Source organism: Mycteria americana, chromosome 7, assembly GCF_035582795.1.
Source record: "Mycteria americana isolate JAX WOST 10 ecotype Jacksonville Zoo and Gardens chromosome 7, USCA_MyAme_1.0, whole genome shotgun sequence".
In the NCBI taxonomy this organism is placed as follows: domain Eukaryota; kingdom Metazoa; phylum Chordata; class Aves; order Ciconiiformes; family Ciconiidae; genus Mycteria; species Mycteria americana.
Genome location: NC_134371.1, coordinates 51137431 through 51150038, shown reverse-complemented (window position 1 = coordinate 51150038; position 12608 = coordinate 51137431). Strand labels below are relative to the sequence as shown.

Here is a 12608-nt window from a genome sequence, read left to right as displayed (position 1 = left end):
TAAAAGGGAATGGAAGTTGACTTGTGTCTGGACATCAACTATATGAAAAGTGTGTGTGGAAGGTGAGCTTTAAAAGAAGAAAAATATATCTTTAGGTATATACCTAAACATGTATCAAAGAGAGCATTTTTCTTGAACAGACTTGTAGAAGCTGTATAGGAAGAAATGAAGGTAGTGGAAACAACAAAGTTATCTTTTGAATGAACCTTAAGTTTTGCTGTATACTTGGATTGTGTAGGAATTCCAGTCGTTGATTTTGAATCAGTGTTTGTAGCATTGATTTAAATGTAGTGGACAAAAATTTTAAACTATGAATAATTTAGTTTCTGTTGCCATCAGAGGATTAAAGTGTCTGTGCTGGATTCTGTGGACAAGTAAGTACACAATAATGAAAGGAAGTTAAATAATAAATAAAACATAAGTTGCATTTTAGCTACAAAATTCTTGTCTTTATGATGAGAATAGGATCTTCAGGCTGTATTTAAAACTAGACCAGAAGTAGCTTTTTTCCCCTCAGTAAGAAAATTGCCTGTTTATTTCTGTCAGTTGTTATCATTCAACACTGTGGGCTTTAGAGTGTTTTATCTTTCATTAAGAAACTAGAATATAGGAATAAATTTGGGGAAATTAAAGAAAACTGCCCCTAAATACTGACTTTCCTCTTTGACCGATAGGATATGCTAACAAAGGGCCCCAAATTAGAGGTTGCTTTAATTTCAGAGCTGCAAATGACACTGATCATGATTACTTTTTTTTTGGCACTAGTATCGTTTTGTTTAAAAGAAGGCTGAATTCTGGAGATATATTTAAATACTTCTGCATCTTGTTTGTAAGTTAGATGCTTCCAGTTCAAGATTGTCTGTCAAATATTAATGTGTTCTAATGGAAAATGTTCACTCCAGAGACAGTCTTTTGCTTTTAAGGGGTTTTTTAAATGTTGAGCTTTTTAAATCATGCTCAAACGAAAGTTATAAGAAACAAGTGGGGTTTTTTTAACTGAAACTGTGAGTGTAACAGCTAAATTACATAAGTTGAGGCTGTAATTGTTTTCTAATTTCTGAGTGTATGTTAAAACAGTATGATTGTGTAACCACTTAATTATACCAAAGGTTACAATTTTTTTAAGCTCCCTGGTGTTGCATCTTTAACTTACAACTACACTTGCGTTGTGCTTCAGATCAGCTTTCTGTCTGATACTAACATTTGCCTGATGGGATGCGTTATGCTTTAAGGCCTGTGGAAATCCCTGCTGTGACTTAAGGTACTTTACTAACAAAATTGCTGTCCCTAGACAAGCGTACTGTATCCAGTGATATACTGGTAAGTGAGGGACTCTACCTCAAATTAAGCAAGCAGTCAATATATTGTGAAGAACATTCAGAATTACAGTGCTGCTTTGACTTACTCTGTCAAACTGTCTGAGCACCTTTTGGTAGAGGTTCGTGAAATGGATAAGCGCGACAAGTGTTTCAGTTCACCCCATCAACTGAAGCACTATTATTAAGTGATTGATACATTGGCGACACTTCAGTTATATGTACAGGCAGATGGTCTACGGGCTGCAATGCACATCTGTTTCAATGAGCTGAATTGCTGATCTGTAACACTTGTTGTATTGACTCAGTCTAGCCATTTGTCTTACAAAACAATTACTTTCGTTTAATCAGTTGTGTTGGAGACTTCGTTCATAGGAACATAATTAAAATGGAATCTAAGACTGTGTTCTATTAAACTGCTGCATTAAAAGAATGGCATTTCTGATTAATAACATTTTATTGCATTGCTAAGCCCATCAAACCTGTAACGTAAGAGTAGTGCAAATATATTTGAAGTATTTTTAAAAGAAAAAAAAAAAAACCACAAAACCAAAACACCCCAGCCCTTGTGTTCTGTACACAGTAGAACACATTACAATGGTATGATTGTCCCCATTCATTCATTTAACATGGCTTTGTGTATTTCTAGAGGATTTTTAACACTAAATGAGATGAACTATTACTGAGAATGACCTGCAGTATCATACTAACATTCAGTTCTTATAAATCTGCTCAAAAGTTTATTTAAATCTATGGATGGGGTTTTGTGCTCTCTCTTCTACTTGCAATGCAAGGAGTAGGAAATTTACCGTAGGCAGCTGCTTAAGGAGTCCTGGGCTGTTGATGAAATTAAAGTACCTTGTATTACTGAAACAACTTTAGGGGCTCCTGTCTAAGTAATGGCATCCTCTTTGGTATTGTCCTATAATCCGCCTTTGGTCCAAGAAGTGGTACAATATGCTCAGCCTGGCCATCCACTTGTCTAGTGCAGAAGGGCTTGTTCTGGGCTTCTCAGTGGAGCGCCTTTTCACCAGTCTTCCACAGAGTCAGGTTGAAAAACAATCCCTCTCCTACCACTTGCCAGCTGACATTGCTGCATATGGTTTGTTTTGATCCATGCAGTACCATTCCAATCCTTTATACCTTGTAGAAGCAATCAGAGATGATTTCCCTCATGATTTCAACTCAATGGTAGGTACAGAGCTGGGAAGAAAAGTATGTTAATACTCCTTGTAAATCTCAAAAGCAGTTGATATTTAGCCAATACTGTCACAAATGTTTACAAAAAAGTTGTGGAGGGGGGAAAGCTGGAAATCTTGTGCTTTTATGGCCTTGTAACTTAATTCTTCTAAGTACTAATTAATTGTGCATAAAGATGGGCTGTCCTACATTCATGACACTGTTTTTCCAAATCCGGAATTGACTCGTAATAGTCTTGCAAGTATGAGTTTTGAATGGAAATTTGACAGACTTCCAAATTAATTTCCATTATCTGTGGTGCACACAATGGTGGTATTCCCTGCTTTTGAACTAAAGACTTAGACTTCGATAAGCTGCTCTGCTTTCAGAGCCATTTGACCACACACACAAGAGCAGCACTGGGTCGCTAACCAGTCCTTGACAAATCCCAGCAACACACTTTGATGTAGAGTTTCCATTAAAATACTTTTCATTTGTGTCTGAATATTGGCAATACCCTAGAAGACTTTTAGTATAAAGGGTTTTTCTATTCTGTTTAATGCTTTACTGTAGTAGTTGGCAGGTAATGATCAATGGCACTCCACAGAGTGTTTCCTGCATGGTTATGTTTCTTCATGATTTTTAGCATTGTTTCTCCTAAATCAGTCCTTGTTAACAATGTGACATGACTTTGTCATGGCAATGGAGCACATATGCTTTAGCATAGTGCTGACGGCACATTGCTGGAATGGCTGGTTGATCTCTCAGAACCTTTAATAGCTATGTTAAATCACCCAAACTGATGTTAGAGGCTTGTAAGCACTTTTACTCTTTGTTAAGTGTACATAGCTGAAGGTCAGGTAACATGCACTGAAATGCTTGTGGGGTGAGAGGACTAGATTGCTGATAGCCATAGTCCAGTTTATGACTGTCCAAAGACAGCAAAAAATGCATTGGACTTCCTTGCAGGTAGGGACCCTTAGCAAGAGCCTATTGATGGCACCTCAATCGGAGGCTTGTTGGCACCCTCCCTGTGGCACATATGTGGTGGTCTTTGTCTGTGTTTTTGTTGGGGAAGGAAAAAAGAAGTGCTGCCTGTAGTTGCTGCCCGCTCTTGCTTCATTTCCATATTCTGAAGTGAGTGTTCAAGAAACTTTTGTGATCATTAGTGCTACTCTGTCATTCTGATAGAAGAATAGTTATCAGGTATCCTGGTTATGATGATCTTAAAAAATTAAGTCGTAAGTGCCTAAAACAAAAGGTAGAAAGAAACTGAGAGAATTAAAAAGAAAAAAACTTTTATGTTGTGATGATTATGTTAAGAGTCTTACTTATGGTGCTCAAATGCCTATAACTGGCAAAAATGTTTATATCCTATTTTTCAAAGCTTTCTGTGGAAGGACAGGTGATGCTTGCCTGTTCCGTCATTCTGCTTTATAATTCTGTTCTTGTTCAAGTTCCAAGCATGCCAAACAAGGTAAGGAGTTGAAATAATTGTGCTCAGATCCATGGCTTCTGCCATGATCAGTGGCTTTTATTTTTGTAAGCCTCTGCCATTAGAAAAAGTTAGAAAGACTGGCAATACTTAGCTTTTTCTAGGAGGAGCTTATTATTATTCTTTTCAGAATAAGCGTATGGCTTTTCTTCATGAGTATACAAGTGCTTTGCATGATATTGAGTAAACTTATGTGCACTTGAATTCTCAACGCTTTTCGTGTAATTTTAAGTGACCAATTTTGGGGAATGGAAAGGAACCCAACTTAGGTGGTTGTGTTCTTACCCCTGTTTTCAGGTGTCTGTTTCAGAGAGCTGTAACTGGCTGATATCACAGTGGTGGCTTTGAAAATTTAATTTTTTTCAAAGGGGATCACAGAATTCATTTTAAACAAAAAGTCCAGAAAGGTTTTCGTGAGGTCCGCTATCTGAGGGGAGGATGGTACTGTACAATTAGGGTTTTTTTAAAAAGGATATTCACACCTTTGGATAGGAAGTGCCCATTAGTGCTTTTAACTACATAAAAATATTACTCCACCATCATCTTTTCTGAATGTATTCAGCTGTCTTGGTTAAGGTATGCATAGATCTAAGAATGAGTTGTGCACGCTACCATATCAAGTAATGAAATTTACTCCATATAATGTGACTGACTTCTAAAAATATTTTAATTTAGGTTAAACTCCTAAATATACTTGTCAAATGATTTTGTAAGGCAACTAATTCATAGGAAGCTTGGGTCTTGAGTTGAAGCACTGGAACTATGTAAACATTTTGTGGTAGCCAGATGTCATTTAATAGCTTGATAATAATAGCTTGGTCTTCACATGAATTTCACTTTTTTTTTTTCTTGAATATATAACATATGTGGAATAGCCAGCAAATATGAATTTTATCAATCAGACACAGTTTGACATTTTTAACACTTTTTAAACTTTACAAAGACCTGTTTACCATATGGTGTAAGTGGGTGTGCAGGAAACGACACTGTTTCATGAAGTCTGATATATACTGTACTGCTTTTCCATGAACTGAGCATGAACGTTTCCTTTTAACGGGTGTGCTGAAGGCAAGCCTTTGAAGCATGGGTGTATAACTTTGGACAGTAACATTTATGTTTGTGTGCTTCTGTCTGTGATTGTTTTAAAATCACTTAATCCTTTAGCTTTTCTTATATTTATTTGACTTTTTTCACAAAAGTTTGTTCCACATGAATGCTGCAACATGTGAAAGAAGTAACAGAAAAGCAGAATTTATATTTTTCTTTTCATTGCAGTAGCCACTTGTTATTGTTGTGGTCCCAAGTATCCTATTTCCTGTTTATATTCTACATCTTTTGAAGATGCTGCAGAGTTTCAAGGCAGTTCCATGATCCTTCAACTGAAGTCCTGTGTATCATTAAATTCAATCGGTCACAATAGTTTCTTCAGAGATAGGGTCATTGCATCTCTCAGTGACTTGAAGATATTGATTCCAAATACTGTTCTGGCTTATTTGCATACAACTGTGGTTTAATTCAGTTAGCATTTCATGCAAGGATGAGAGCACAGCCCTTAAATGCTCTCTTGTGCAGTACCTCGCATATACATTGGACCAGTGTTACTTAGAGCATGGAACTTGCACTCAGTTGCAAACTAGCAACTTGTGCTTGCTTCTTTTGCAGACAAAAGCTTCTGCTTCTGTTCCAACAGCCACTGAAAAGTAGAAAAGTAGTCGATGATAACTGCTTTTCAAATGACAAGTTAAAGCATCTTTTAAATGTGAAAAGGACACAGTTTTCCAAGATTAAAGAGTTTGTACAAATATTCATAGTGTTTAACACGTCCCATCTAGACACAATTTTTAACTAATTGCTAGAAACTTACCCATGCCTCTCTGAAATTACTTTTTGATTTAGTCTCCTGCTTATCAGATAATTAGTAGCTTAATTAATTTTTAAACAAAGTTCAGGTAAGGAAAAAAAATTGATCCACAGCTAAAATGTCTTTTCTTTTTTTAACTTCGTTTCTCAATATTTAACACCTGGCAGTTTCTCTGACAATAGCAATACCTTTTTCTTTCTTAGTGTGGGCTATAATAGCTACTCTTTAAACAGAGTGTCTTAAACAGGGTCTGATAGTTAGGACATGTTTGTAATTCATGAAACTATATTATATCACAGACTGCAATTCCAAAAAAAAAAAAAAAAAAATAGACTGCTTAGCATGTGAGCTTCATGGTATAAAGATTTTAGGTTTAGAATATTACTTAAAACTGCACAAGTTTTCTGCTCTTTTTGAAAAGTAACATCCTTATTAAGGTCCCCTTAAGCCCAAGGCAGGAGGAAGAAAATTCAACTAAAAATGCATGTAAATCTACAACATTGCCAGGAGGGTGTTTTGCAATGTTACAGCCACCTGGCACCAGCACTCAGGAAGTCATGGCTGTTTATGCCACCAGTCTCTTTTCATATATAACTTACTTAATCCTGAGAAGGGTGAATTGAAGACTAGTAATAATGCATCTCCAGGTCTTTCTCCCACTATCCTTGTCTCCAGACTAACATTCTGAAATGGTCACTCTGATCCTCTATCAGCACTTCCTCTGCTCTCCTGCTGATAAAGCGTCATGATGCAAAAATCAATGTCGAGATTGTCAACCCTGGGCAGAGGCACTCTGTTTTACCAGTTTAAATAGTAACTGCTATACTTCTCACCAGGAAAGAAACAACTCAGTCTTGTCTGTCATGAAGTACATTACAAAACCTAGGGGCCTCAGTCCAAAAATCACAAATCCAACTGAATACTTCTCTTTTGTGGGAGGGTTTATATAGCAGTTTGTGCGTAAGTGTGTTTCTTTCCACACCATGTCCTTACTTTGAGCATCTCTTAAAGTCCTTCTCACCAAGTGTCAGCGTTTGATAGTTGAAATATTTAGCTAAAGGTACATATTGAAATGGAATCCAAAAAGAAATGGAAAATAATTTAACTCATTAAAAGTCTATTAATCAAAATTTCTTGTAAATTTATTTTTGTATTAAGGGACTCTATTTACCATGTCTTGTAAGATCCTTTCTTTGTGTTCTATCACTATTTTTGCTTAATTTAAAAGAATCTTCTTTTATATGCAGCTTTCTTCAAGTGGAGATCGTCTTAATACCAACGACTGCAGGGAGATTGATCTCAGTTGTTACTCATTTAAAGGCTTTTGGAGCTGGGAAGTTTTTAGGAAGCTGTAGACTACCTTGAGTTTCTTATTTAAAAGTACATCTTTTCACAAACAAATTCTAAAATAACTCTTTCCTATATGGTATCAATGGCACTATTTCTCTAAATACAGTATTCGAGATGAAATCTTGTTAAGTGATCTTGTCAATAACGTTTGGTGTTGAAGTTACTTAACATTCAGCATAACCTTTAATACTTGATTTTGTTTATTAAAGATTTTAAAAAAATATTTGTGCTTAGGGAGTCGATTCAGCTATTACTACCTTTGCAATATTTTGCAATAGAATTATGAGAAAAAGAAAGGACTTTAGGATAAAAATAGATTTGGATAAAATTAAAGCACAAATGAAAACTGACAGCTCGACATTTCACTTCATCTCCATACAGATATTATATATGTAGATGATCTTCATGGTGGTAGCTCCTTCCAAACTGAGGAATGCATTTTAGCAGCAGCACTATGCATGTTTGGTTTTGGATCCTTTGAAGATTATACCTTCCGTTGCTGTTCTGGTTGATTCTGGAACTAAATGCAATATACAGTAATGCGTGCCTTGCAGTTTCCATGATTTCAGATGACAAACAACATTCTCTGTACTAATGCCCTATTTATTTCCATTGTCTGTTCTCATGTATATACTTTATTCTCCTAGTTGGCAACTACTTTCGGCTCCCATTCATTGTAATTTTTAAAATCAGTGGAAACTGGATGAACTCCCATCTATTCAGCAGTTCAGAAAATGAGGCCCAAAAGGAAGATTTTCTGTAAAATGTTGTTGCTAAATAGCAAATTTTGAAAGGCCAAGTATTGTTTGAATTTTAAAGCTAAACTTTATGAGCTGAATTCAGAAATATAATTTCCTCCCTCTCACTCCCCACTTTGATTCTCTTATTTTTCTGAAGCACTCTAAGACTGCAGGCACTTTGAGACTTTACGCACTTAATTTTGTTACCAAAACAGAAAATAGTTTCACTATAGCAAATCTGTGCTATAGTGTCAGCTTTAAAACTGAAGTTTAGTATCCTGTATAAAAACTTCTCAAGATTAAATTAGCTTTGTTCAAGTTTTGTCCAGCTTTCTTAAAGCCTATTTTTTAAACAGTTCAGTGTGTAAGAAGTATAATTTAAACTGCTTTAAGGTACAGACTGTCAAAACTAAGAAATCAAATTGCTCTGATTACTCACTCAAATTGCTCCTCGGTTTGAGAATTTAATTGATGTCTCATGCCTACGTGCATCAAGTAAAATTAATAATAATCCAAAATGTCTCTATTAGAGGCTTCTATGTGTTTGGAGAAATCTCAGCTTAAAGCAAAATGCGTTTGCTATTTTGACATACTATGTGTTTTATGGCATATAGAACAGGGGGAGAATCGTCCAAGTAAGTGACCCTCTTGAATGTCTTTATGAAGTTTGACAGTGTGTGACTTACCAGTTAAGTACAACTTCTGTCAAGGAGCCCTGTTAATAATTTGTAGTTAAAATATTCTTCTTGGTTACTTTAAGACAGAATTTTATAGCCCTTTTATATTTTACTCATACAAAGCACTATACAGCTTTTACAGTGTGAATGTTTAGGAGCTTTTTGGTAAAGAAGAAAATAATGACTGATATCTTTCCTTTTTTATGTGTAATTATATAACATTTTGCATTTTGTTCTGAATTTTGTTTGTCTACATTATATAACATCAATATACAACTGATTAGAGGCATACAAACTACTAGCCCTTTTTTTTCTAAGTAGATTTTTTGTTTGTTTGTTTCACTACATCTCAATAAAAATTCATATTTTGGTACTGGTCATTGTGTATAATACATACAATCTTATGTATTGTAATGATCAAGTGTGACGTTATAAACTACCTTTGTTCAATACAGTTGTTTGAACTCACAAGCTTTGCTTTTTTTTTTTTACATCTGATGCTGAAGTCGCTTTTCTGTATCAATTTTTTTTTTTTCCCTCCAGATTGTCACAAATTACTCCACTTTTCAAGAATACTCAGACGAGCCCAATGTACACACAGTTCCTGACTACGTTGCTGGAAGAACTGCATTTCAAAAATGAAGATCTGGAAAGTTTAACAAGAATATTTAGAAAGGACTGCCTACTTGAATGGTCAGTCAATTTTAAGCCATTTTGCATGTCACAAAACTAAGCCAGATAACAATGGTTTTAATTTTCAGCATTTTGTAAGTATGCACAGTAACTACAGATCGTATCAGCCAGAGTAGAAAATGTGTAAAGTACATTTTAAAGTAAAGAAGTATATATGGTATGGAAATGAATGTCATCATTTTGTCACTTCCCGTAAATGTCAGCTACTAACTTATCACTTTAATCTTTTGAGAATATATAGTTGGTTTACTGCAATTTTGGGAGGAATTTTTACTCAAATTCTACTACAACTCATAAAAAAAAAATTTCTGTGTGGCTACAATGGCTAAGTCTCAGTGGGGGTTTTTTGTTATTAAAATTAAATTGTTATGTTTAGTCTTTGTGATATAAAATTGAGCTAAAAGCCATGTTTTTTTGCATAATATTGAGATTACATTTTGCATTCTGGGTAGGCTGAAAAATTTAAGAGCAAATACCTTATTTAAGCTGATCATATTCAACTGATCTGATGAATATAGCATTATAGTATTTAAGTAATTAGTGTATTAACATTACTGATCTCACTCCTTTGTTCCCCACAGAATAAGGTGATCATCTTATCTGAAATAGTGGCATAGAGGACAAAAGAACACCTTGAATTGTTGGAACTTTTCTTAAATGAAAAATGAAATTTAGTATTAATTGTACTTCCTGCACTTCTGCTTTTTCATTTCCTTCCTATGAATAAGAATTTTGAAGTCTTGTGGAGAAGCTGACTATAATGGCAGTTGTTCAAGGTATGCATGAAGACTAGTTAAAATGTGGATCATCTGAAAACTGTTTAAAAGCAGTAGAAAGGAATTTTGATTGGTTTTTTTTCTTGCTTTGGAAATTTTTGGCCAAAATTTGTATACAGGAATTGGGGAAAGAGAGGAAAAAAAAAAGCATATTAGCCTGGAGTGTTAAGAACACTGCTGCTGACATTTTTCCAGTTGACCCAATGCATGGAGCAGTAACCTTTAAGAATGATGACGACAGTACACAAAGATGTCTGATCTAGAGCCTGTTTATCTTGCTGCTTCTAAGAAAAGGGGGGGGCTTTGAACTTGCATAAAAGTTATTTTCAAACAGCCTCTAATTGTCACTAATTTGGACTTTAAAATATATTTTAATAACTAAAAACTTAATTTTTGGCTTTCAGTAGTCATTTCATTTAAGAGTTGTGTTGTTTAGACTGAGTGTGTTTAGACTTGCTTCTTTCACTAACTGATTATAAAATGCAATTTAAAACTAATCCACTAGTAATTCTTAATGATTCCATAATGTGGTTTATTGCATAGTTCTCAGTTCATAGGACACTGTTCTTTGAGAGACTTGAGAAGAAAGTTGTAACTGACAGTGCTTAGTCTGCAGCAAATGCCAGCACTAGTTAAGGCTGAAGCAAGACTTACCAGGGCTGCTACATAGCAACTCCATTTAAAAAACAGAGTTTATTCCTTTGTTTTGTTTCTGTAATTGGACACCAAAAGGGAACTCTGCACTTAATTAGTTTATTGCTGTGTGGTTCCTTCATGATAATAAGGATAAACATGTTGATTGCCCCTGATACACAGAAGCCCATGCAGCTTTTCCCTAGAAGCTTCATTGTGCGGTAGAGTTTATTTAGGTGATGCTTGACTTTTCCTAACTTACCTTGTAATGGAAAGTTATGTTCGGTATAACTTGTAAAAGCAACAATTTAGAATGAGAAGAACCTTTAATGCAGAGTTAAAGCTATGCATTTTTCTAAGTATGCAATAGGAAAAAAATACCCATCGTGATCAGAGCATGTCTGATGTCAAATTCATAAGAATGCATGATGTAATCTGGATAGAAGGTACATTGGTTTTGTACCATGATGGAAAACTTTTTACTTGATACATATGCAAAGAAGAGAAGGGACAAGACCTCTCCAAAAGATAAGCTTACAGAAGACTGAGTAATAGGTATGATACTTTGAGCAAAACTTAAACCCTGATTTTATATCTATCTGCTTCTGATTTTGGAAGTTAAATATATTACTATTTTTAGCTAGTAGTTCACTGTAGATTCTGAGCAAGCCATTGTTCTGTTCCATATGTTTACCTCAGAGCATAAAGATTACGACCACACCATGACAATGTTGCTATACTGAGTACACCTAGAAGGCATTACAAATGCACATCATACTGGGAATATGACTGTTTCATCAGGTTTGATGGCTCTCATTTGAAAAGTTTTTACACTTCCTGTCAGTTTAGTAGTGTGATTTTTTTGGTTAGTTATTTTTAGGTTTGGTCTTCAGCACTTAGTGTGTAGGAAACGTATGATCCTGTAATAAAAGTGAATAGGTTACAGCCCCAAAGACCTCCTTATCACTGTAGCTGCTTTTACTGTCTGCCTTTAGCAGCTCAAAAAAGTAAGCTTCCAGGATTTTTGCATCTCCTCCTTGGCTGCTGTGTAGTAAGCTCACTCATTCTTTTCCTTGCCCTAAGAGAACAGAATAACCTTTCTCCTGCCATGACCACTCACCAGTCCAGAAGAAAGACTTCTATAATATGCTGGAAATGCCCTGAAGGGATATTCTTCACTTACCTTTAACAATTTCATCTCCCTTAGACGCGAGTAAAACAACATGTAAATAAATGCAGAAAGTATACATATACCCATTACTTTTGAGTAGGAGAAAGTACGAAAGATCCTTCTGAGATGAGTTTACAGCCTATCAGCCTTAACTGGTTGTACAAGCACCAAAAATTAAGTTCATCTGTGTAGTTTTCTTATGAGCATGTTTTGTAACAGCTGAACTGCTTAGAAATGTTCAAATCTAGACCTCATTTATGAGCTTAAAGCTAATTTCTGCCACAACTATCTGTCCTTTAACAGACTTTAGCTCACTCTCCCCCCTCCCCCCCCGTTTTGGTTATGTTTGCAGGCAGATTGTTTCCTTGTGGCCTTGCTGCTGTGCTTACTGTTTTTTCTTCCTACGTTAGTTGAGCAGATGAGAACAGTTGACACTCGGTTCAGTGCCGAGGTTTGAGCCTTATCTCAGATACGCTAAATTTTAGTGACTTACTTGTGAGCTGCAGACATGTAGGGACATTATGGATCTGGGGCTTAGGGTAGATGGGACATAAGCCTCTATTTCTGAACAGCTCTTTGAAAGGGGCATGAGCTTGGTAAAGCCATCAGCTGCTTAGATCATAAGGATCATCAAGTCATAGAAGTCCATTGCTGTGACCGTGCAAGCATCCAAGCCTGTCTGGCAGTGGACCTGTAGCAGGGCAAATATGGTATGAT

At 35.6% G+C, this 12608-nt stretch overlaps 1 protein-coding gene across 2 annotated transcripts in view; it reads left to right on the top strand.

Annotated features, from left to right (window-relative positions):
• RPAP2 (RNA polymerase II associated protein 2) overlaps positions 1-12203 on the top strand; it is a 46011-nt gene extending 33808 nt beyond the window's left edge. For both annotated transcript variants that reach the window (XM_075508373.1, XM_075508372.1), the window contains 2 exons: positions 9162-9311; positions 9893-12203. In XM_075508373.1, coding sequence (XP_075364488.1) covers positions 9162-9311; position 9893 — 151 coding nt within the window. In that variant the 3' untranslated portion in view covers positions 9894-12203. The remainder of the gene's footprint in view (positions 1-9161; positions 9312-9892) is intronic.
• The last annotated feature ends 405 nt before the right edge of the window (positions 12204-12608 follow it).